Source organism: Prunus dulcis, chromosome 5 (assembly GCF_902201215.1).
Source record: "Prunus dulcis chromosome 5, ALMONDv2, whole genome shotgun sequence".
Taxonomy (NCBI): Eukaryota; Viridiplantae; Streptophyta; class Magnoliopsida; order Rosales; family Rosaceae; genus Prunus; species Prunus dulcis.
Window position 1 is genome coordinate 3,050,574 of NC_047654.1, and position 26,709 is coordinate 3,077,282.

The 26,709-nt window shown below is 35.5% G+C and overlaps 1 protein-coding gene across 1 annotated transcript; it reads right to left on the minus strand.

Moving 5' to 3' along the window:
- Positions 1 to 5,850: 5,850 nt before the first annotated feature.
- Positions 5,851 to 12,803, minus strand: LOC117627815 (lysine-specific demethylase JMJ706). Its single transcript, XM_034360064.1, has 11 exons — positions 12,280 to 12,803; positions 10,713 to 11,097; positions 9,965 to 10,121; positions 9,665 to 9,884; positions 9,176 to 9,229; positions 9,016 to 9,095; positions 8,638 to 8,915; positions 8,129 to 8,524; positions 7,483 to 7,901; positions 7,029 to 7,331; positions 5,851 to 6,903 (listed from the first exon to the last, which is right to left on the minus strand). The coding sequence occupies exons 1-11, from the start codon at positions 12,280 to 12,282 to the stop codon at positions 6,514 to 6,516; spliced, it is 2,685 nt and encodes an 894-aa protein (XP_034215955.1). The 5' UTR covers positions 12,283 to 12,803; the 3' UTR covers positions 5,851 to 6,513.
- Positions 12,804 to 26,709: the final 13,906 nt, after the last annotated feature.

The following is a 26,709-nucleotide window of genomic DNA, read 5'->3' on the forward strand; positions in this document are numbered from 1 at the left end:
ATTGTTATAATTTAATTGGGTAAATTACTCAAATGGTCTTCAAACTTGTATGTGATTTACATTTTGGTCCCTCAATTAAATTATTAGTCCAAATGGTACATAAACTCTATTTTAATCGCTCTATTGGTCCTACCGTTACATTCTGTCAATGTTGCTGTTAAATATGAGGGCAAATTGGTCATTTCGTATGTTAAAAATAAATAAATATTGAAAAATGAAATAAAAACTCTCTCTCTCTCTCTCTTTTTCCACAACCCATCAGAGTGGTACCAAGAACTGGAATTCCAACAACTGCACTTAAAACCAGATGCTCCAGAAGTGTTGCATTTCCAATTTTTGCACCTTCGATGAGCTTCAAGCCCACTACAACATCCTCTCCTCCTTCAATCTCACCTGGTCTGACCTCGATTCCCACTTCACCTCCATCCAAGACTCCGTTAACCAAAAACTCCAGCTCATCCAAACCCTCGAGTCCCAATCCTCAAATCCTTCTTCTTCTATACCCCAAGACCCCTATTTATCAAACCCTCCATCTCATAAACCACAAGACCCTTCTTCTTCTTCATGTCAGATACCAAAGAACCCGTCTTCTTCGTCGAATTTACCGACCCAGATAGCAGAAGATCCGTCTTTGTCATCGTTGACATTGCTCCAGATAACGGAAGAGACCAAAACGCCAACCCAGATAACAAAGGACCCACCTTCTTCATCAATTTCGTCGACCCAGATGGTAAAGGACCCTTCTTCATCAAACCCTCCGACCCGGAACACAGTTGAACTCGGTACGAGTCTTCAGTCGGATTCAGTTCCTCTTCGGCCAGAGTTGGTGGCATTTTGTGAGCGAATGGATGCAATGGGGTTGAGAAAGTATATGAATGAGACCTTGGATAACCGAAACACCATCCAGGCCGAGCTCTTGGGAGCTATACGGTACGCCAAGGACCCTGTTGCAATGGTTTTAGATGCAGGAGATTACTTTTATTATTTTTTCTCATTTTCTTCAATTATTTTTTAATTTTTTATTTATTTTAACCCTATTTTATTTGTTAATTATGAAAAGTCGTATTTACCCTAAAATTTGGTTATGTTTAACAGAAAATTAGATGGCTGGATCAAATGGGCGATTAAAATAGAGTTTATGTACCATTTAGACTAATAATTTAATTGAGGGACCAAAATGTAAATCACGTACAAGTTTGAGGACCATTTGAGTAATTTACCCTAATTTAATATTTATTTAGTTTTTTCAAATTGAATTGAGATGATTGTGAGTAAGTTGAATTTTATAGGTCAATTAAATGTGGTTGATAGTTTAAGGTGAAATTAGTATTATAATGTAGGATAAGTATTTTTTTTAATGCAAAAAAAACTCAGGAATTTGGGGTAGGTTTGGGGAAAATCCCTCCGACGAGGAAGGGAACTCCCCAAAAATTCTTATCACCATACCCGGCCTCGAACTGGCTTGTTGCCATACCTATTCGCGTTCTTCTTATCCCTCACAAACACAAAGATTGGGGTTCAATAGCCACCATCCCTCTCCTCCTACCCTTATATCCCTTCCTTTTGGCTTTCTTGATGACGAAGTTGTGGTAGGGTTGCTGAGGTGGATCTATGTCTAATTTGTGCCAATCTGTTCATCTTCGTCCTCCCTTGATTTTGGTGTGGGCCTAATCCGAGTGACTAAGAGCTTTAATTTTCTTTAGGTTTTAAGTTAGTTTTCTCGGTCTCTCCTTAGGAGAGTTTTTGTGTCATTATTTATGTTGGTATGTGTTCAATTTCTCCAAGCCTTGTCCTGGCGCGGTTTTTGGCTTTTCTTGAAAAAAAGTCACTAGAGTAAAGTCATGTGACTGCGATTTTTTGCTAGATTTGTGATTGGGGAAGTACCATAGCCATGATTATTTTTTGTACTCCATTGACATGAGGCATACAGTAGCCATGATTATCTTTCGTACCTCATTAAAACATGTATCCTTTGAGTCTAAGTATGGGTTCAAGCGATTGGTTACCCTATATGGCTTTTGTAAGCTAGCCTTTCACACTTATATCAATGATGTTTCTATCGGTTGGCAAAAAAAAGAGATTGATCATGACTTGTTTTTCTTCAAAATTTCATTATGTTTTTGTTTGACTTCTGTAGATCTAATATTTTCCTCTTCCTTAACGAAAGCTTGGAAATTGAACCCATGTCGATAACAAAAGAACAAAGTCCTAACCCAACCATATTTGCCTTCTATTGGTCTTATTTATTTATTATCAATTCAAATTTTTTTTTTTTAAGTGATATGTGAATCAAAGAAAATTTAACAATGTTTAAATATTTTTCCTAAACTCCTAGCCGCTCTCTCCCTATGTGAATCCTAAAGGAAAACTCCATAGAGGGGGGAGGAGGAAGAAAGCTTCACTGCCCCCTCCTCCCCATCTTCTCTTCTTTCTTTTCCTTTTAGATTAGTGAATAAGTCCACTAGGGCATTTTGAATAAAAAGTCCCTTGTGGTGGTTTCTTCTGAGCCATGGTTAGATTGAAGTTCCCCATCACCACTTTTAGTCTATGTTCTCAATCAAATCATGCTCCCAAAACCCGCTCCCTAATGCCGCTCATGTTCTCTAAATTTGATTCTATATTGTCTTTGACGGATGTTGCTGCAAATCGCCTAATTGTTCTTTGGCAAGATTGTTGTTTTCATTTATTTGTTCGCTCTTATGAGCAGGTAGATCGCTGGAAATCATATTTTTCCCAGATCTGTTACGAATACGGTGGTGAGTGTAGCTGTGACAGCACTTCTTTAGGTGGTGGTGATAGGGTTCGTCTAGACTCATGGGTTGTTTTAGAGTTTTGGTTATGTTGGGTTTGTGGGCTTTATTTAGGGTTATGGTTAATTATGGTGATGTGGGCTAGTAGTTTTAGTGTGGCTTTTGTTCGTGTTAGTTTTGCTTTTATCATATTAGTTTGTTGCCCTCTTGAGATTAGTATTTTAGATGTCTTGTTGATGTCTTTGATTGTACTGTTAAAGCTTATCTAATGAAGTTTCTATTTGATAAAAACAAAAAAACAATGTTTAAGTTTCTCAATTGCATGGAATTTGCAGTGTTATTGTATTCTAATTTTCTCACTTCTTTTTTGTCCACTTACACTCCCTTTTGTTTAACATACCATTTTAAATAAGGGAGTGTAAGTGAACAAAAGCGAAGTGAGAAAATCAGCTCCCTTTATTTTTTATCTTTAGATGTTCTTGCTTTCAGTCTCTTTGGCGACTAATGTTTGTATTTTGCATCTCCCTTTTTGGAGTTTCAATGAACATGTCTCTTTATTGACCCCCCAAAAAAAAAAAAACAAAAAAAAAAGAAGAAAAAAAAAAGAGGAAGCTACATAACAAAGGAAGGCTTGATAGACATACACACAAAATGAAACTTTGAATGTCAAGTCTATCATAAGTCTTTCCGGTTTGAGGTTCTGGGTATGCTTGGCGCTGATGGTGAGAGTAACCAATCTCCCCCTAAACTTTTAGGGTAACCAAAAAAAAAAAAAGTCAAATCCATCAAAATGGAAACGATTGTCCTTTTGATGAATCAAACCATAACTCTGTAAATTCTTGAAACAAACTATAGGTATTGACTAGATATTCTTGAAGGTAAAAGTCACATACCAAAATTTCCTAAGAGCAAGCCCAATAGAGGCTCTAAATGGGGTTGCACCACCCTTGGGCTTTAAAAGGTAGCACCTGGGCTCATAAAGTCATCCCTAATAGAAGTAAGAGTATCTACAATCATGCTCTCTATTTTTTAGTTAAAATTTAGCTAAAAATACTAGAAAGCTATTTTAGGAGCTCTCTATAAAATTTCAACTCCAACCGTACTCCCTAGTTTAATAGAGTCATAAATATTTTTAATAAATTTTAATTCAATTTTTGAATAAAGCGTAGACACAAAAACAATAATAAAAAATAGTTGGCATTAAATAAATGCTTATATAAATATATAGCATTTAATTTAAATATATAAGCATTTAATTATAGGGAGTCACTAGGAATACTTTCTCTCTCTTCAGATTTAGGAGCTCCTAAAGGTCTCCCTATTTTAGGAACTGGATAGAGAGCATGGTTGAAGGTGGGTTTTTTCAATTTCTCCCTAAATTTTAGCTAAAGAGGTGGTTTAAGGATCCCATTGTGGATACTCTAAGTTGGGTCTTTAAAAAACCAACACTTCAAAAAGTTTGCTTTCCTTGACTGATCCAATGGCTGACCTTAGGGGTGGGCATCAGGACCGGAAAACCGGAACACCAAACCAAACCGGTGAAAAAAAATCGGTTGACCAAAAAAGTCAAGATATCGGACCGAACCGGTTCCAATCGGTTCTGGTTTTACACCGCACAGCACTGGACCGGACCGGTCATATATATATATATATATATATATTTTACAACATTTTAAAATCTAATGCCATATTTTAAATTTTATAATAACTATTTTCCAAGTTCAACTTCAAAAAAATTCTAAATGTATGAATTGGATTATTTGTTAATTTTTTAAGCCAAAAAAATAAGTTATTTAAAATAATAATAAATTAATAATTCAGTTCAAAATTGAACAGGTCAAAACCGGACCGGAACTGGTCAGAACCGAACCTGTTGGTTTTTGAAATTTTTTTTGCCTAAACCAAATCGAACCGGACCGGTTAAATAGTATCGATTTCGGTTCTAATTTGAGATAAAAACCGGACCAAACCGGACCACGTATACCCCTAACTGACCTTGTGTTCTTTTACTTTCCTTGGCAGCCCCCTTTTTGCTTCTATTTTTTTTTATAGGCTGCCCCCCCCTTTTTGCTTCTATTTTTTTTTATAGGCTGCCCCCCCCTTTTTGCTTATATTTTTTTTATAGGCTGCCAAGTGTTGATGCTGTTACATTTTGTATTTCTTTTTTTTTCTTTTTTTATTTTTTTTTTCTGTTTGTTGTTTCCTTGTGTCTGCTTTCAATTTATATTATTTTTCAGAATCTCATCCAAATTTTACTTTTTTTTTATTGAAATATTCATTAAAAAAAAAATTTAACATAACACAAACATCCATAAACACAAAATAAGTTTCCAACAAAAAAATTTAGCATGTAAATTACAAAAATAAAACATTTAGAGCTCCAAATATAGAGCCTTCATTGTGGAAAAGATTCCTTTGCAATTCAAAAGATTCCACTGAAGCTCTAAATGGGGCTCCATCCACCATTTGTAAAGCCTACCATTAGGCTCGCCTTAAAATTAGAACTCACTGTCGAGGGGAAAAATTAAACCCAAAAGAAAACTCACCCATGCCTCCCAAGAGCAAAAATGCCTTGGTTCTTAGCTATTTGTGTGAATTCTGCCCTCATTTCATATGATACACTATGGAATTTCAATATTCCCAGAAATCCAAGCCTTGTGCAACCCAATCAATTCATTCAGCTCATTCTGATTTTTAATTTAGACCACAAGGACAGTCTTGAATAGTTCAAAGAGTTGGCAACGAAGGCGGGTCGCAGCCGTGTGGATCATATATACATCTGAATCCTGTTATCCAACAAGTTTTTGGGCCTTTGGAAAATTCATTTGAATAAAACAAACCCATATATGTTGGTTCACAAAAATAGCTTAAGATATGCTTTACACCGTTCCAAGGGACGATCAATTCGACTATCATCGGGCTCTTTCCGAAACAGTGAGGAATTGACCCCTTAGTCCACCCCAAGCAAGGACCCCTTAAATCATATTGAAACTTGATAAACCAAAGGCATATGAATCAGAAGAAACCACATTTTTAGTATTGCTAAGAATTTGGTCATAAAAGGAGGCGTGAAGAAGAATAAAGAACGTGAGAGAAAACAAAAACCCGAAGACTGCTGTCGATTTGCATTGAAACCCCAAATCTGAGAAGTACAACCATGAACAATAACTAAAATACAAGCACAGAGAGAGAGAGAGAGAGAGAGAGAGAGAGAGAGAGAGAGAGGCATTTTCTCTGCATTTTATTCAACTAGTTGTCAAGGTTACAAAAAAGAATAAAGAACCTGTAATAATAATAAAAGGAAGCAGCGAGAATAGTTGTAGTGAGAGAAGATGAGTGGGAATACCCACTTCACTCACAAGAATTGAACCAACTGGCTGACTGATTAACAAAAACAAATTTACATGGAAATTCCACTAACCCAATCTCTACTCTGTTTAAGCTTTTGCAGGAAAGAAGGTTCTCCTGCCAAAGATGGAAAAATACCCCGGCCCGAGAACCTCAAGAATCACCAACTGTGCAAATTGCCCCAATTTCAGGGCCTGCACAAAGAATGTGAATTTTTTTATCCTAGGTTAATAATTTGTTGTCACTGCTCCCAGAATCAAATCTTTAGCTTTTTTACCCGTGTTGTTAGATCCCCGTTAGAGAAGATGAAATTGTAGTTAGCAAGGTCAAGGTCAGGTTCTATGATCATGCTCTCTCTACAGGGTAGGCAGGCCAACCAGATAGTTGGCTCTTCCTCCTCCTAGCAATCTAATCTTTAACTTAACCTGCTGCTGCTCTCTGACCCCAGGAATGACGGGCCTTTGACTTTAAGGCGCTTCGGACCAATCTCTATTGGCGGTGGTCCCCTCCGTCTCTTTCCCGACTCAAGCTGGTGGTATCTATCCTTTATGTGGTGTTCTCGCTGTCTACTAACCGATTCTTCATTGGCCAACTTCTTAAACTTGATAGAGATGGGAACTGTACTTCCTCTAGGGACGACGGTACTTCCTCTGGAAAACCTGCCCTCCATAGGAGCACTCTCAGAAACTCCTTTGTAAGTACTAGTTGTAAGAAACTTAGTTGATTCACCAGTGCTGCAAGAATACTGTGGGACCGATGGCCCACATCTTCTTTCAGCTTGCAGTTTCTTCAGTCGCTTAAAACCCTGCTTTTTTCCAGTAATTGAAAACCATAAGTTGTGAAGTCGCACAGCACAAACAGAAATCAAAGAATCATGATAACTAATCGCATGCATCAGAAATTAGAATTACATGTCTCCATGAACTTTACCTGGTTCTCAGAATGCTTTGATGACGAGATATCATTTACACTTCTTTTGTCCACCTTCAATGATGAGCGGCGCTTAACTCTAAAGATCTCAGAATCAGAATCATCACTGCCTTGATCCACAACAGGCCTAACCTCTGATCCATTACAATTTCTTGGGCGCGCACTAGAACATTCATTGTATGATGGAGAGGACTGAGAAGACTCATACGTACTGCGCGCTAATTCTTCAGAAAGCCTTTTAGAATTTAGAGCTCCTGTGTTAGTGTTAGCATTTCCCTGTACCTGCCAGGAAACATATGAACACTACATTACACTTTAGTTACTCAGAAAATTGCTTTTCAATCCACTAAAAGTTGTCTTAAACCTACTGCAGAGCAAAATTACTTAGTGAACGAACATTATGCACTAGAATACAAAAAGGAAGCCACATTAAGCAAACACAGCAATATCTTACATTATTGGGTGCTGATAAGCTCTCACGAGGCTCTAAAAGAGAACAAAGAGTTGATGCAGCACATGAAAGGGAACCATCTGACACTGCAGGACTTGAACATTTTGCACCGCAACTCAACATGGGCTGACCATGAGAACCAGGTTCTGGCTCTTGTGACCGATAATGAGTTGTGCCAGTAAGTTTAGGATTCAACTCAAATTTTATCTCACAATAAGGAGAGTATCCTTTCTCTTCAGTGCTCTGAAACGAGATTAACGGATACGAATAATAGTCATCGCCATTTTCACCAAGCCCTTTTATCTCCTCTAACATACCATCTTCCATTTCAAACTTTCTGGCTGCAGCTTCCAGTTCTGTTATCTCCTCTCTTAAAAAGAGAATAGGGTTGCTTCCACATGAGAAGTCAAGAGACTTTGCCTCTGTATTGAACAACAAAATCACAATTAGCAACTACATGATTTAAGTTAAAAGAGTCTGCTTAACTATCCATATGAATTTTAAACTATGCTCGTGAAACATATATTTTATTTTAAATAATATATATGTATGTATCACTATGAATGGGACAATTCAAGGACATTCCATACAAGTCTGAGATGAGTAGTTCAAGACTTCACAAAGTTTATTCACATAGAAGAAGGCATACCATGTCGAAGGCACACAGGATGCATGTAACAGTTGCAATTAATGTAAGCTACATAGCAATCGCGCTTGCACAGGCTGCAGAGAATGGTTCCGTAGGAGTTTGGTAAAACACCAGTGCATGCGCCTGACTTCATTAAAGACCAACGAGCACGATGCTGAAAGCGCATCAATCTAACAAAAGAAGTCTTAATGCATTGATGGGAGACCAAATCAGCAGATGAATATTCAGAATCTTCAAGTTCTAAACTTGTGTACAGAAGCATGGCTTCTTTACACAGAAGTTCTTCGTGAGGAAGCAGGGGCATCCTGTTAAGAAGCGCATAACGACGGCTAGCAATGGCACCTAAAGGGAACCAATCACCAATTGCAAAGTTGACTGCCTCACCACAGTTGAAACCTATATTTACAATGTAAAAAGGTATTATATCCACATTTCTCTAAAGCAAAGAAAAATAAGACAGACAAAGAGGGATAGTAATATGAAGGGGAAAAGTAAAATAGAAAGCCTACCATGACTGAATCCAGCATGGTATGCTCTAGGGAAAGTAACGACAAACTCTCCTGGCTTTTGCACAGCCTTGTAGACAGGGACATCGTGTTCCAACAAAATATTTGGAGGAAACAAAGTTGTTTTCCCCAATAATACATCAAAAGCTCCATCCTCTCCATCAGTTGATATGATATCATGCGTGTACACATGCTCCTTGACTACCTTTTCAAATTGCAGAGCAGCTTGACCAGGAATTCCATACCAGGTTTTGGATGCACCACAATGATGATAATTAATACTGCCATACATAAAAGTTATAAGAATATAATTAATAATAATTCTCAGAATATGAAAGGGAACACATTGTTGCCCTATTGAGATTCAAAAGTGACATATACCTGTACAAATAATGATCCTCCACGTGCCAAGCAAACATACTAAATATCATTCCAATGTATAGCATGGGATCAGTTACACCCTGTTATAAACCAAACATAAGTAACCACGGGATACAGGCTATAAATAATGCAAAAGAGCTTACAGAAGTAGTCTCATTACCGGAATTGCAGTTTCCAGAAGACGCAAAATGGAATTGGGTAACCTTGAAAGATTCTGAAATCACGAAAGTGGGTGAATCAGTTAACATGCATGTCACCACATACAGTGAACAAATGAGAATATTACTCTTAAAGAGGAAAAAAAAAAAAAAAAGAGGTTAAAAAAAAGAGAGAAAAAATGGAGCACAAGTAAACTCAATCTGTACAAAGTCAGAACGATCCTTCAATTTGAAGGAGGAAAAACACTCTTTCTCTTAATAATAATAACAGCCCCAAAGGCATTTTGGCAACAGTACTCTTATGCCTTCCTGTTTACAGTTAGGGTTGGATTGGGCCATGTTGAGATGCACACCACTAATGTGTACTTTTTTTTGTGTCGTGTACTCGACATCACTTTAGGCGCATTAGAAACTGAACATGGAATGACTCTGAGATATATCAACCACCTACAGAACAGATAAAAAAAGAGAAAGATTGGCAGAATGAACACCTTTAAATTCCATTTGCTACTTCCAAGCGGATCACTGCGAGAAGAGGAAAAGGCACTGCCATCTACATCACATGCATATTCAACAGTTTCTGTCTTTCCACAAGCAATTTCTTGCCAAAATTCTTTTTCCATGTACGTGGCAGGAAGAGAACCAGAACTACAATATCGACGAGCAAAAACTTTGTTCGCCATTTTCTCGAAATCATGGAATGTATAATTTCTGTAAAATTAAACGCATTCAAAAAACTGAAGACATGATAAAGTAAAGAATAAAAATTTTCAATTAGTGGAAATTCTCACCTTCCACTCATGAAAAATGTGACCTTGTCATCATTGTCCCACTCAGCAAGACGAAGAGGCTGTACTCTAGTTGTGAACTTGAAACCTGCTTTCTCCCTCATCAATACAACCCCAGCTGGAGTAGAAGCACTCAAAGGGGATATAATCTTGCATATACCTGAACATTACATTGCAGGTTAGAAAGGGAAAAGTTGGTCATATTCCACTCATGTGAGAAAAAAATAATCACGATATTTCTCCAAAAGATACTGTATTACATGAAACAGGAAAGAGATTAGTAACATTATTCAATAACATATGGTGATGGCAAAGAAAACTTTTGCATATAATGACTGGTTTAGGGTTTTTTGCACAAAGTCAATATTACATGAACTGACTACAGACGGGACTACTTTTCTAGGATAAATAAATCAGTTGTATCAATCCAAAAAGCACTAAAAAAGAACACTAAATCTTTAGTCGGTTAGCATTAGATGGGTCTCAGTAGGTCCATAATAACATCTTTCTCTTTTGCATCATTAACAGAAAACAAACATTAACATCCGACCCTGGATTACTTGCATTTGGTTTAAGGATGTCAAAATGTTCATACACAGGTGGTGAGCTGCACAAACTCATGTGCACGTCTATACCAGCCACCATACACGTATCAAAATCACAAATGTAATTCACAGTCAATCAATTCAAATGTTTGAGGACAATAGTAAGAAAAGAAAACATAGAAAGTCAATCAGTTCAAATAGCATACCATATTTTGAAGCTTCTGGAGCTATCTTCTGTAAATAAACCAAAGGATCCTCAAACTCCTCCTTTGCTGGATAGTATACAGGACACTCAGGAATTTTCTCAGTCCAGTCTAGATCACCTGTTTCAAACTTATCCACTCTACGCTTCGAAAAAAGATCTTTTCCATGTGAAGCACCACTGGACAGAGAAACTGGGTCGGAACCTCCCTGTAATCTAATACCACAGGAAGCTGAAGCTTTTAAAGCATCCCCTCCGCTTCGAGCCATCATATTAGTTAACTTTACAGGCTCGGTACCAGTTTCCGATCTCATACGCTGAAGCCTTCTACGCTTCAGAATTTCTAATCCATTTTTGGCCTCTTTGGACAAACAAACCCTTCCTTCCACCTGTTAAACAAACAGCTAGGTCATGTACTTGAATTACAAAATATGAAATGTGAAACGAATTCAGTTCATGCATGCATAAGTTCATACAACACCACTCTTTCCTAGAAGTCATGATCCAAAAATTATTCAACAAACTCAGCAACATAAAAGTTCAACACGGTATGGTCAGATTATGTGCTTATATCTGTAATGTTTCGTTTGATGAATTTTCATAATAAAAACAGAAAAAGCAAAACTGCCTGCCTCAAAATTCTCTTATCAGTACCTACCCACAACCTTTGCTACATCAAAGAAAACTATGATGTCAATCTATTGAAACCCTATGGAACGAGAAACAAAGACATTCTACTACATCAGCAAAAGATACATGATATACAATGAACCCATGCAAACATAAGCCTAAACTAATATTTATATAACAGCCGACGAATTGCATGCCATGCTCCGCTTAATCAGTTCTGAATTTAACCATCCTTATAAGGCACTGAACATAAAACTACAATCACTTTATGTAAATCACATGATCAACAACATTTGAAAACGCATGTCGTAATAACGATTGCAATTTAAGACGATCCATGTAAAAAGTTTCAAACTTAGAAACAATATATATAGGAAAAGGAAAAACAGAGGGAAAGCTAAAGACCCCAATAGACATTATGAAAAAATTTCCTAAAGAAACTCCTTAATATCTTCAAACCCCAACAATAATATGCAGTCAAACTGTTGAACTCTCTGTTAAGTTCATCATTACCGAAACCCAAATATTACAGCAGCATTAAAAACTGAACTGAAAAACAAATAAAAATCTAGAAACAAAAAAGTAATAATAAACATCCCCGAAAATCGCAACCCCTCCAGAAACTATAATTACTAGCAAAACTGAATTGAAAATTTCCGTAGAAAAAATCAATGAAAATTTAGTAAAAAACTCTACTCCTAAAAGGCATTCCAGCCATTCATGCGTATCGAGAATCCCACGAATGCAGAAGGCAATTTTTTTGACAAATCAATTTTTAGAAAATAGAAGAGAGAAAATAAATAAATATAAGCATTGCAGAAAAAGTGAGAGCAATGTACAAGATCTGAACGCTGAAACAGAATAATAGAAAATTTAAAAAAAAAAGTCAGAACATAAAAGAAAATAAAATAAGAATGTTAAGAGAACAAAGCAAAACACACCATCTCATTCCGAAGTCGCTCTTTGTACGCCTCCGTCTTTGTTCACCGCAACACACAAAGGATAAGAAACAAAAACCGCAGAAACCGAATCCAAATCGGAGAACCAAACCCTAGATCACAATCCCAGCCACGGCCAATCAACAGCAAGCCTCGAACGAGAACCAGGCAACCCACATTCTCACCAAACGTGCAAAACGGCAACGTAAAGCTTCGAAATCAGAGATCCAAAGCCTCCAACCACCGAGTCAACGAAAAAACAGGAACAAGTTCGAAGACAGTCGATGAGAGAGGAAGACACGGCGCTTTTCCGGCAGAAGATGGATGCTACTCGCCGGAGGCAAAGCGGTTTTCCGGCGACGTAGAAAGCTTCCCGGCAAAAAGCAGGGAGAGAGAAATAGTGAAAGAGAAGAGAGAGAGAGAGAGAGAAAGAGAGGGTGGGCTAAAGAAAGAAACCGAAAAAGGTCTTCGAGGAGGATAATTTATAGTTTTATAGCCGTAAAATATTAAACGCTTTTATTGAGTCTCGTCTGTTCTCACTAGGAAACTGGATTGGTTAAGGAAATAAATATAAAAAGGGAAATTAATTACAAGTTAATTTTTTTAAATTTTTTCTCAAATTTGTTTTTGAAAAAATAATTGAAGCATATTAAATATTTTAATGAGAAAATAGAAAGTTTGTGTGAACCAAAGTGGTGGTTGTTAGGTGGTTCAACCAAACGCTAGCCGGCCAAAACGCGTTTTTACTTCTCTTCGCGCGTTTCGCTGGATCTGGAAGCCTTCCGTTTTTCTTTTTATCACGACAGTACCCCGGAAAGAACTTCGGTTGGGGTAAAAAAAAGGAGGGAATAAATGCTTTAGAGGAAGGGTATTTTAGTCTATTCGGAGAACGGTGTTATCGAAGAGTTCTGGTTGCTGTTTGGGTCAGAGAAAAAGAAAGTTACAGGAAAGACGAAATTATCACGTGTGTAAAAGCCTGAGTCTCAACAAGTACCAGAAGGCTGAAATTTGACCGTTGATTGGGTTACGAGGTCTTGATTTGGACGGATCAGATTTGACAAGAATACAGAGTCTGAAATTCCCGTATGCATGTACTTGATCGTTGAAACTTCCTCGTTGCACAAGACCAATTACACCTACCTTCCAGTTAGTTAGCCTTTTTCGCGCTAAAAGACATTTTAGTCCTCGGTTGGTTGCCCACTTTCCACGGAAGGTGAGGGTCGGTTTCGACATTGCGCGGGCCTTTCCACAAGGGAGGCACCAGGACACTTCCGTGTAAGTGGATTAACTACCATCATGCGTGACCAAACGTCGTTCCGAACAACAAGATGGACTCGACACGTGGCGGTACGATTTGAGCCCAAAAAGACACGTGGACGTGGATAAGACTGCGGTTTCTGGCTGTTTGTATATTACTGTGGGTGGTGCCAGAGCTGGAATAGCTGGCAGTTAGTGCAGGTTTCACGCACTAGTCTTTAGTTGATTGTTATCTCAGGTTCAATTACTAGTTCTAGCTAATCTCATTGTGGGGAATAGCATTATTACAGTTCGATTAACTCATATGCAAATCTCGTTCACATGTAACTTTTCTCATGCGTATATTTTTATACCAAATTCCCGATATGTATTCACCCGTAGTAAAAATATTTTACAAATATTCTATTGTTTGGCAACAACAACAACAAAAAAACTAGAAAAACCAGGGACGGTTTCCGGTCAATCTCTGGGTTAGTTTTTCTCTCTCCTAATGCTATTGGTTGCTTGCGCCTTGAGCTTTTGTTACGCGGAGGTTGGCCTAATGATTAGTTTTCCACAGTCAGCGAAAACGAAGCCTTTGAATAAGAAAATTAATTTAAATTATATTTCTTATTTTATATATTTATTTACACATGGACTCAAGGCGTAGGTCTTGGTCTTAATGGCGGCTCGGCTGTTACACTATGTCAAAGACTTGGAAACGTGTCAAACAGGTCTTCGGCTCAGCTTGGCTTGGTCACTAGCCACGTAAGTGACAAAAAAGTCCTTTTTAAAAAAGGAATATTTCAAGGAAATGCCGCAGTTAATGACCCTATCGAATCACGGATTTTACTCAACCTGTTTTTACTACTTCGCGTGTGTAGTGGTGGTGGACGACTCGCTTTTGAACAGCTCACTTTTGTATTGGGTGCGGGTATATTTGGAATTTCGCTGCGATTGTTGTGTGAAGAAACGGCAGCGTTTTGGGTGGGGTAATGATTCTGGTTGTGTTGAAATGACGAAAATGCCCTGGTGATGGATTGATGGATGGATAGTGGGAAATCAGTCGAGGAGCTTTCAAGTCTTTTCCTTGAGATTTCTTTCAGGGTATGCGTAATGCGTAATGCATTAATGCGTATCATATTCATTCATGTTATTGTTTGGAGTACAAATAGTATTTTTCCATGGACCACCATCGATGAAAAGTAAGAAACCAGCCAGCCTTTGTCCTTGAGTAAAAATTTAAAGAACTAAAAGGGGAAAAGGGATCCAGAATCTTCATTTGTTTCAACCATTTATATTCCCCTCCTTCAAAATCCTGTCCATATACAAAGCTGATGAAGATTCTGATTCCAAAATTCAAGTTGTTTAGGGCAACAATAATGCTAAAAAGTATTGTGTAGTATTGAAATACGGTCACATAATATGAATTCAAGTGTTATAATACGAATGAACAACAAGATTGATATTTTTCATTTTTAAGATACAATATCAATAAATACTTACTCATATTATAACACATGGACTGGTTATAATATGTGGTTGTATTCTTATAACAACGGAGTTAGCTAAGGTAGTGTAGTCACAAAATGTGATGATTTTTTTAGTACTATTAATTCGTCTTAAACAAAGAGAGAACTCTAAGAAAAGAAACCCCAGCCGCCACCTGACTTGGGGGTCGATGGCCTCTCTCCCCTCTCCTTCCCTCTCTTTTCCCTCAAATTATACTTTATAATTTTATTTTATGGTGTGAAAACAACCACTGTAAAACATTGTCGTCACCGTACTAGTTAGGGATGGCAAAAATTCCCGTAGGGGCGGGTCCCCGTCGGGTCCCCGATCCTAACGGGGAGAGATTTCGGGTCTAAATGGGTATCGGGTACGGGGATTCTCGAACTTGAAAAATTCCCGATGTGTATGGGGAGGGGATGGTATTGGCGTCCCCATCCCCGAACCCGGCCCAAAAATATATATGTTTAAATAAATATATATATAATTATAATATTTATGTTAAACCCTGAGTTAACTTCCCTCTCCTAATTCTTCCTAATTTTCTATGGAATTTCATATTGATGTGATTTTAAATAGTTGAGTTGAACTTTATAGTTAATTTGGATGTGTTGAATGATAAGTTAATATGAAACTTAATGTTAAAATGTATGATAAATATTTTTTTATGCAAAAAAATTGGGGATTCGGGTCGGGTATGGGAGGGACGGAGATTCTCCGAAACCTAATAAACGGGAATGAGTTTGGGGATACGGGCGGGGATGGAGAGCGGAGATGGGAATGATATTGTCATACCCGGCCCGTTGCCATCCCTAGTACTAGTTGCTTGTCCTAAGCATTCACATCCTTTTGGGTTTGATACCACATTTATTTACCATAAATGGATTTGCATGAACAAGTAGCCAAGTAGGGAAGGGGGAAAAAAGAAGTGGCAAGTTGACTAAAAACGGGTTAACAACCTAACATCTAAGTATCCCTAAGAAAAGGCACAAATGCCCAAAAGCGGCAAGCTTGGGAGTTAAATGGGTTTTTGCCGTTTTAGAATTTCAAGTCCAACCTGGTCAGAGAGAAGAAAAAGGGAAAGTCTTCAGCATTGAAGTAGACCCACATTAACATATTTCCAAAAGGTTTGTGAATTAATGAGTGATTTTCAACAGTGACGAGAAAAAAAACAAACAAATAATTTATATTGATGTGGATGTTTAAAATTCCCCTTTTTTTCTTTTTTTTTCCTTTTTTTTGCCAAATGTTAAAAATTCCATTTGGATACTCAGCCAAGTAGGGCCACTCTAATTGATTCGTGGACCTGTTTTGTTATCATGGCACATGGATCGTTGACTACGATTAATTAATTACAAGGCTAATTAGGCATATCATAGCTTCCAAGAGTTTTACTTACTAAAAAAGAAAGCTTCCAACAGTTTTTGTAACTATAGGGTAGGTTTAGAGATGGCAATGGGATGAATAGGAGATGGATATGTTATTCTCATTCATAGGGTTAAGTTTTCTCTCTCTATTTCCCCCTCCGTACTAGTAATATTGAAATTATGAATTCCTCGTCCTCGTCTTTGTGGGAATGAATTGTTAAAAATTATTAGTCTAAAACAAAACTAAGAAACATGAAAACCGCTTTACATTTTTCGGACAGCCTGAAGAAAATCATAGGGCCATATTGACTAAACTTATAGTCCTGCACTGGCTAAATCTGAACCCAACGCAACATGACATCTTCTCTTTTTTAGAGCTCCAAACTATATTGAAGGGAGCCAACTTCTTGTGTACGTGGGCCAAAATACGATGACTATATCATGGCGACAACATCGTTTCACGGCGACTACTTCCACATCACAAAATAAACTAACAATCTTGATGAAAAAGAGAAAAAAAGAGAAAAAAAGGGATGACAAGATACAAAGAGGGGAGGAGCTAAGACTTTTTCTTAGGGTTTTCTCTTTTTTGTAATAAAAAAGTAAGTTAGAATAAGGAATAAAAAGAACAAAAGTTTTGTCCTAGGCTTACATTTTTTATGTGATTTAATTCAATATAAAATATAATATGCAGAATATAAAATTTGGTGGGAGTGATGGACACAGCTGTCACGTAACAAAATATTCATATAAAAAATAAATAATATATACATATATATATTCTAAACAGGGTAGATTTAAGTTGGGGATTAAAATACCATCCCTGTTTCCCCTCAAAGATCATACCCGAAAATTTCCCCATACCTAATTTATATTCTTCATTCGTACCCGACTCAATAGGATTGAAGCCCCTCGAAGACCCTAACCCATATAGAAAATTTTCATCCCTAGATTGCCATCCCTTTTTCGAACATGTTGTGAGCATGCAAGGGTCGCAGTCCATGAGGTCGGCGGAGGACCTCAACAACCAATTTTCCGATGTCCATGAGGTCACCCAACCCCGTTTGTCCCTTAATAGATTTGCACTAACCGGTTTGGTTCCGTAAGTTTAATCGGTTTTTTTGGTAGAAATGCCGAACTCTAGTACTTACTCTCAATTTATAATTAAATATCACTCTTTTGTTCGAAAAAGTAAACATAGATAAATTAATAAAGATAAAAGGGGATTGACCAAAAAATAAATAAATAAATAAATTCACTATTTAATAACTGAGGTAAAAATATGTTACATCAACTTTCGACGAAAATAAAACTAGAATGACACAACAACAAAAATTTGGTACTTTTCATTTTTCCCTAGTGGCTGAAATCTTAATCCCAAAGGAGAAATTTAACCAATTAGGAAATACTTGTTCCATAAAGATTTATGCCAAAAGAAACCATGTCCTTGTGCTCTTTCTTATTCGCTTCTGTCACATTCTTAGTGGCTGACTCCTTAAGGAATCTTATTTTCAATAGCTAATCCACTTTGATTAAGCCAAAGCTCACAGCTTAAGCAAAAGTCATTTAACTATGCAATCATGCAGAGGAAGCAGCCTCATCATCATCACACAAAAACTATCCTCACCAACTAGCAACAAGCCAACGACACCACCACCATTGGGAATCTCATGGATAGTTGGTAACCCATATAAAAATAAATATTATTTTAATTAATTAATTATTATTTTAGAAATTAAACACCCTTTACATGATTTAACTAATCCCTAGCACATTATACCAAGGTGGCCCAACCATCCACTAACAAGAATTGCTAATTTAAGAAATGAAAGGGAATTTGTTTAATTAAAGTTGGTGATCTCCCATTAACCTGTTGCGTCACAAGGTTAGTCTAGTCTTAATCAACCACACACACAAAGCGCATGTCTCGGGGGTAGTAGGACAAGGTCACATTGGAAAAAGGTTGTGTCAATGAGTTGTCACTTGTTGCCATGGTAATCAATGACGAGAGATCCTATGATATTAGCTTTTCTTTTTCTTCTGGTTGGGAAGGAATCAAACAATTCACCTATCTTAATCCGAATTCATGATTTACTCACGACTTTAAACTACCCCGAGAGATAATGACAAAGAAAGAAATAACAGTAAAGTTGAATTGAAACTAGCTTGTACTACTAGTTAAAAGTAAACTTAATGCGATAGAGAACTAAGTGCATATTGAGGAGGAATTTCCCTAAAAGCTTTGAAATAATTGAAATAAAAACATTCAAGGATTATGAAATATGCTTATGTTAGTGTTTGAAATTTGGAACAAGTTTTGGGTTTGGATGTAGTACCAAACAATAATTATCCTAGAACTTAAGTTTTGTAATCCTTCATGTCTCATACGCCCAAAATATTTTTCTCCTTTTAGTTATTGATTTAGTGGTATTTCATTCTCTTTTTTTTTTTTTTTTTATGAAAAATGTCTCAAATTCAAAAACTCATTTTAAGATGGAAAGAAAAAATTAGATCAAAAAATTTGTAGAAATTTGTTCAAATCAAGGCAATGTTACTTTGATTTTATATATCTTTTTTGTTACTCTTTTTTAAGGTTTAATTACTATCATGCCCTTTAAAAATATGGTTAAATCTCACATTGTCCCGGAATCACAATGATCAAGTCTCACTAGCTCAAATCTCATAAAAGATACTTGAGTTTAAAAAGGAAGAAAAAAAGCCTAAATTACATATGAATTGAGACAAAAGTTTTGCTCAAATAGGACCTATGTAATGTTGGTGCAGGTAGCTTGATATAAGCCATAGTGTTTAAGTCTAACATCAAAGAATACAACAATAATCTACATTTTAAATATAGCTCGTCCACTTCTAATTGCACTGAGGCCTTTTAAGTTAAAACCACACATTTAGAGGTCCATGGGCCATTGACATGATCAAGGAGGCGACTCAAACAAAAATCCTTGACCGGTAGAGAAATGTGGAGCAGGCTAGTAGAGTAAGGGCTAGTGTAGCAAAGGCGAAGGCTCGAGGAAATCCTAGGCTTAGGTGGAGCAAAGGCTCCTAGCAAGGCTCAAGAAAATCCTTGTCGTAAAAGGTGGAGTTGCGGCAACCGTGTCATCCTTAAAAAGTGTGACTGTTATAATGGGCCGGTTACCTTGACTTGGATCTCGCCAAAGTAGAGATTGTTGATGTGTAAGTCCCACATCGGAGAATACAACAATAATCTACATTTCAAATATAACTGGTCTAATTGCACATAGGTCCTTTAAGTTAAAACCACAAACCTAAAGATCCATTGGGTATTCTTTCTCCTAGGTGGTTAAGATGGAGACAATATCGATGCATGATTTGGACGTAGTGAACTTCTATGGGACCCGTTGGTACGACAACGAAACCTTATTCTCCTTGCCCTTTGTTTCCTTTTTATTATTTTCTTAAAATCCATATTTCGGTTGTTCCTTTTGTTCGATTATTTAGACGAAGAGTTATATACCTTTCACACCCATTTCATGACCAAGTTCATATGCACACATAAATTTGGGGGCTTGGGGGCCCTTAATCATTGGCTTGAATTCGAGGCAATGAAGGATAAAGTTGTTGCCTGCCTATCATTTGGTCAAAGGAGAGGATGAAGCTGAGAGAATAATATACAGTACAACAACTAAGTACAATCTCTCATACAAAAGCCAATAACAAAATCCGCTTTGAAAATGACAAACAGAACCAAGAGTTTGATTATGTAAAAGGATTAGGCTCTGCATTTAGTCAGCCATTAACTGACTATATAAATGAATTAAAAACATACGTATTAATTAGTGAGCATTGTTAATGATTATTGACCTAGTCCATGTGCTAAGATTCCTTCTTGTCTTACCTCTCCCTTAGGATTATACCATGTGTTAAAAAGTTAAACACATAATTAGTGTATGCTTTAATTATTTCTTATAAGAAAGAAAAATAATTTAATAATTCGAAATCCATTTAAATGTCCACCGATTATAGGGGTGTACAAGATCCAATCCAGTCCGCTCAAACTAACTGATCAAATCCAATTCAATCCCATTTCAATTAGTTTCAATGATTTGGCGGATTAAATTGGATTCGTAATTTTCAAAATCAACATGATTGGATCGAATGACATATTTGCTCATGAGAATCAAATCAAATCTAATTTAGTTAGTTTTATGCTTATTTTGCTCTTATAGGTATTTGTAGTTGAAAAGGTTATGAATATTTTAAGTCATTTAATGGAGTTATGTTTAATGTATTATATAATCTAAACAATTTTCTCTAGTATTTCATTTATATTTTATGTTTACGTCTATTACGTCTATTAATATTTCATTAATCTTTTTCCATTATCAAAATCGATCATCCAATCCAATCCAATATCAATTGGATCATATCGGATTAGATTTAAACATCTAATATGATTGGATTGGATTGAAAAAATCATAGTCTAATCTATATTTAATCGGATACGAATTGACTAAATTGTATTGGTTTCGAATTGACGCACAATCATAACCGATTATATTTCTCTCCTAAACTAATCCAAACTATTATCTTTCTCAGGAGGTCCTCGTTAAGTAACTCAGGCACATTTTTTGTGAAGCTAATTTTGCAGCAGTTGCTATAACAACTCTCGGCCCGCAATTTATTCTCTTCCAGGAGTTTCCATGAGAGAGAAAGATTTGTTGAGCAATGTATTACCGATGCCAATTAACTCAATGAATAAGTTTTGGAGAAAAACAAGTGGTGGACATGAAACCCAAGAATAAGGTAAGTTTAGAATTTAAGAATTTAACCTTTTTCTGAACTAGAAAAAGTTCCTAGCTAATTAAAAAATGTATTGAATAAATTTTTTTAAGTATCAATCCTCCTTGTCGGTGAGAAACTATTGTTTGAGAATGCTTTTATAGAAAACATTTGTGCTCATAAGCATTTTTCTATGGAGAAGCATTTGGCAATGATTCCAAAAGAAGCACTACTAGGTGCTTTTCTAGAACGAGCTTTTGTAACTCAGAAACATTTATAAGTTTGTCTGCTAAATGTTATTAGAAACATTTTTGGTTGTCAGGAAGTGTTTTTATCTCTTTCACAAACGAGCAGAACAGATCCTAAATCACATGAAAATAATGCAAATTAAATAGAAAGAAAAACACAATCGTCAATGTGGGCCAAGGAAGTGGTCTTCTCAGGCCGACCGTAGTAGCACAAAATCAACATTATCGCAACTGGCATGATACATTAGATGGAAATCATACAAGCGATGGGCAGAGCAATCTTCAAAGGTTGAGCCTTCTTTAATATTATTGATTTGAAATTTTGAAGACCAAATTTAAATATTTCAAAAATCTAAGAGAGCATTTATGATAAAATAAAAATAAAAATAAAAAGAGTTAATTTTTCTACTCTTTTTTGTTGTTGTTTTTGTTTTAATACTTTTATAATTACCATTAAAAACCTAAAAAAATACCCTTGTATTTTGTTTTACGACTACTTTTTGAAGACTGCATTTCCAACACATTCTAAGAACTTTGTCAAAGCACCTTTATGAATTTACGTGACAGAAGAAAAAGAAAGAAAATTTGGAATTCAGAATTGTCAAGCAACAACACATTTCGTTTTCAACATGGACTGCGATGTATCTGGTCAAAGGTTGTATACCATAAAGACATATGTATAAGATTAAGAAAATATTTTGAGGTACGAATTGGACTGAGTAAAAGACATGCTCCCACAAAAATAGCCGACACGTAGAAAGCTTGCTTACCCAAACTAGTCTTCTTCTCTGACCTTAAACACACACCCTATTATTAACTCAGTTTTCACAAAAGCAATCCAAGAGGCAAAGACTTGAATCAGTCTTCTTGGAAAATGGAAACTCCTTCCTTCACTCCAATCCAATCCAATCATACAATTTCCACCACCGCCGGATTGAGTGAGCCCACTGGATCTTTATACTTTTACTACTTTCTGAATTTGACCATTTTTATTTTATTTATATTCAATCTCGTGGTATTTATTTTTATTTAATTAAGAAAAGTCTTACCGTTCGGTGTACATAGTATATGAATAAAATAAAAATAATGTATATTTATGATGAATTCGATACCTAATTGTGACTAACCTATTATAATGGTACAGCTTTATTATAGATATATTTGACCCGTGGTAAAAATGAAATAAGCTTTCTCCTAATCATGTGATATGACCTTGTCAAGGTTCTAAGTTTTGTTTTGTAGCTAATAGGTCAACATTATCGTTATTATAATGTAAATAAGCATGATTCTTTACATGTTTTTCACCTACCAAAATTCATAAATTCCAATACGTGGAAGTATGAAAGGGGGAGGTTTTTTATATTATGTTTTCAGCTCATGGGTCAATTATTGATGTTCCTTATTTCATCCTCCATTAAAACCTGGAGAGAGAGAGAGAGAGAGAGAGAGAGAGAGAGAGAGAGAGAGAGAATGGTAATGGAAGCCACCACGTAACACGCCTAAAAGCAAAAGTGGCATGACCAACTTTACCACTTCCAATCACAAAACTCATTCTTTGGGTCCAAATTTTAGGCTGTGAAAGAAAGAAAGCCACCATCTTAAAGTTTTGGTGTATATTGCCACATGGGCACTTGTTTTATTTTCTAATGAAATACCTCCATTTGTCACTTTGTCGGCTCAATTTATTTGCAATATGTTCATACATAAATGATCATGCACTAAGTTATTATTTCTAGACACATGTCCAAACTTTTGGGCCTAAAAAAACCATATCTTTGTCCATTTATGGGTGACCACACCTATTCTTTACCAAATTCGTCACTATTAAATGAACTTCTTACATTTAAAGTAAAAACAATTAAAATAAATAAACTTTCTCTTATTATTGTGTAAATATAACAACTAGTTTTGGACCACACAGAAAGAAGGCAGAGAGTTGGGCCTCTTAAAAAAAAAAAAAAAAAAGAATTATTACACTCTACCTAGATTTTGGGTCTAAAATTCTAGTAGTATAATTTATATTTTTTTTTTCCTATATATGGGCCAATTTTAAATATTTTGTGTCCACACTTCATTGGGTCTTGGGTTGTCGACCTGCCTACCTTGGGCCAGGCCTGGACTAAATAATTGTCTAAATGGAGTGTGAAAGTAGACTCATTTTAGAGTGAAGGCTTTATATATGATCATTTGGTGAGATTCTACCTTTTAATTGTTGGATTAAGCTAACTAATTTGATCTAATGATTAAGAGATAGAGCCTCATTTAAGAGCCATATATAAGGCCCTCACTACAGAATTTCGCGTGGAAAGTAATTCTTTGTTTTTCTTATTTTAGTTACAAAAAGTTGAAATGAAAACATATTCAGCTTTGCAAAGGAGAAAAAAGAAAAAAGAAGAAGAAGAAAACTGGAAATTTGACCAAAACTATTTTTCTTAATCATCTAATCTAAGGGTAAGGGTAAGGGATAATGTTTTGCGAAAAGAGAAGTCCAAATTGGAAGTCCAAATTGAATATCAAATCAAATATGTAGAAGTCCAAATTGGAAGTGATTGATTTTGATTTGGACTAGTGCAACAAAAAGGATGAGGTGTATGTAAAGTCGTGGTCTTTGCCAATAATATCATTATCATTCTATGCTTTAATATTTATTCAAAAATTTATTTTAGTATGACAGATTATATAAAAATTCATAACCTAAAATTAGTCACTTGTCATTTTCTAATTGGTTATAGTGTGTTAAAATTTTATAAAAACCAATTAGAAAATAACAAGTGGTTAATTTTGAGTTTTTCATTCCAAATAAGCTCTATAAGGACTTTTATATATTATGTCATACTAAAATGAGTTCATTAGTGAAATCTTCTTAAATAATTATCAAATCTTGATGAAAGAAAAAAAGAAAGAAGAGCCGACTTCTTTATCTGACCATTCACTCTTAACTTTAAAATGAAATGAAAACATGTGTTAAAACCCAATATATATTTTAATGTTGGACAACTTGTGGATCAATTCATGTAGCAGCTCGATAAGCAGAAGCCCAAGAACACATGCTTTTACTAATTACAAGCAACCATTAGCTCAACCAAGTACACATTTTTTTCCCATCTTCAATCAAATATGATCCTTCACTCTTAACCTTCTAATGAAATGAAAACATATATATATATATATATATATATATCAGTCTCCTTCTATTGAGGGATCCCTTAAATAATTTTATTTGAGGGACGCCTTTTAGGGTACCCTACAATTTTTTTTCCAATATCTAAACAATCTATTTTTTAGGTCTTCATTCATAGATCATTCTTACAAAAAATTAGACAAATCAGAAACCGTTTCGACATCCAATTGTATCCTACAAAATCAATGAACACTGTGCTTCAAGAAAGTACTAAATTTTCAATAACTCAATTGAATAGTCAAATGATATCGGATTTAAGCGATTTTTTGTAGAAATGATCTTTGAATGAGTATCTACAAAATAGACGATTTGGATTAGTGAAATACAATCCTGAGTGGGCCCTACAAAGAGTGTCCCTTGAATAAACTTATTTGAAGAATCCCTCAATGGAAGCTCTTTGTATATATATATATATATATTAAATCCAATCTGATCATTCACTCTTAAGCTTCCCTTGTCAACTCTAAAGCGGCAATATATTATACTTCGATTTTGGAGCCCAGTGTAGTACACTACCTACGGCCTTTCCAACTAATCTACGGCCTTTCCAACTAACCATTAGGTCATTCATAATGAAGATGTATCTAGAAGTGAATTTTTTGTTGCCAACATCAGACTCCAAATCTATGTCAGTTTACGATTTTAATTGCAACTATGATACGTTTCTCCATTGAATAGGAACATGTTCTTAGTTTTCTTAGACATTTAATGACACACTTTATAGTTAATAAGATCATATTGATTGATATCAACAACAATGGCAGAACCATGAATTTTTTGACTAGTAGGCTAGCTAAATTTTTAAGCTAAAATAAAAGTACATATAAAATCATATAAACCACGCTAATTCATAGCTATGACTAATTTTCAATAAGCTTTAGCATAAAACAAATACATATTAAATGCAACAACAACAAATTGATATGATCAAAATGAATATATGTTCAACAACATAATTAAAAGTATATTTATTCAAGTTGTGCCCTATGATTTTTGAGAGAATTGAAATCTTTTGTTATTGCATCTGAATCGATACTATCAACAATTTCTTTTTCAATGTAGACAATCATAGAATCTGCTAGAAACTCATTCTCCATATTATTGCGAAGAGCTGTTTTAACAAGTTTCATAGCTGAAAAAGTTCGTTCAGTAGTTGCCGTAGATACAGGGAGAGTTAGCACACGACAGATCAACCTATCAATCAAATGATGTATTTGTGACCTTTTCATTTCAACTAATATCACTACTACATTTTACACTTTGCGCGACGAAGAGAATTTCGTCGCGCAAAATACATTGTAGTCGCACAAATTTTAACGCGACAAAAACTTCGTCGCGCAGAATCCGTCGCGCAAAGATCGTGAAGAAAGACTTTGCGCGACCAAGTTTTTCATTGGTCGCTCAAAGTGACTTTGCGCGACGAAAAAATATTGGTCGCGCAAAGTAACTTTGCGCGACGAAAAAATATTGGTCGCTCAAAGTAACTTTGCGCGACGAAAAATATTGGTCCCGCAAAACTTTGCGCGACGAAACACATTGGTCGCGCAAAGGTTTGCGCGACGAAACACATTGGTCACGCAAAGGTTTGAGCGACGAAAAATATTCGTCTCGCAAAGTTTTGCGCGACAAAAAACATTGGTCGTGCAAAGTCTCAAAAAAATTTTAAAAATAAAAAATTCCCGCGTTCCATTTTTTGTACCCGCCCACATTTTTAGAGTTTTGCGCGACGAACACTAACGTCGCGCAAATATTTGCGCGACGAAATATTTTTTTGTGTTTTAAAATTTTTTAATTAAAATAAACTAATTTTTACTTTTTATTATTATTTCTTTAATATTAATTTATTCAAATTTTTACTTTTTAAATATAATTTAATTGTATGATTTTTTTTTAAATCACTTTAATTTAAATTGATATTAATTTAATTATAGTAATTTTTTCAAATTTTTACTTTTTAAATTTAATTTAATTGTAAGATTTTTCTTAATTACTTTAATTTAAATTGACATATTCAAAATAAAATTACATATGAAAAATAGTGATCAAATTATCCAATAAATATTTATATATATATAATATTCAAAATGTACACATAAATTAACAAAGTACAATAATAAAATCCTAATACAAGCAT

What these genes read in the sequence shown, in the direction of transcription:
- LOC117627815 (XM_034360064.1), bottom strand. An exon ending in GTAGCAAATGGAATTTAAAG is followed by an intron (nt 9,230 to 9,664) that starts GTGTTCATTCTG and finishes TCGTGATTTCAG; the next exon opens with AATCTTTCAAGGTTACCCAA. An exon ending in CCATGCTGGATTCAGTCATG is followed by an intron (nt 8,525 to 8,637) that starts GTAGGCTTTCTA and finishes TTGTAAATATAG; the next exon opens with GTTTCAACTGTGGTGAGGCA.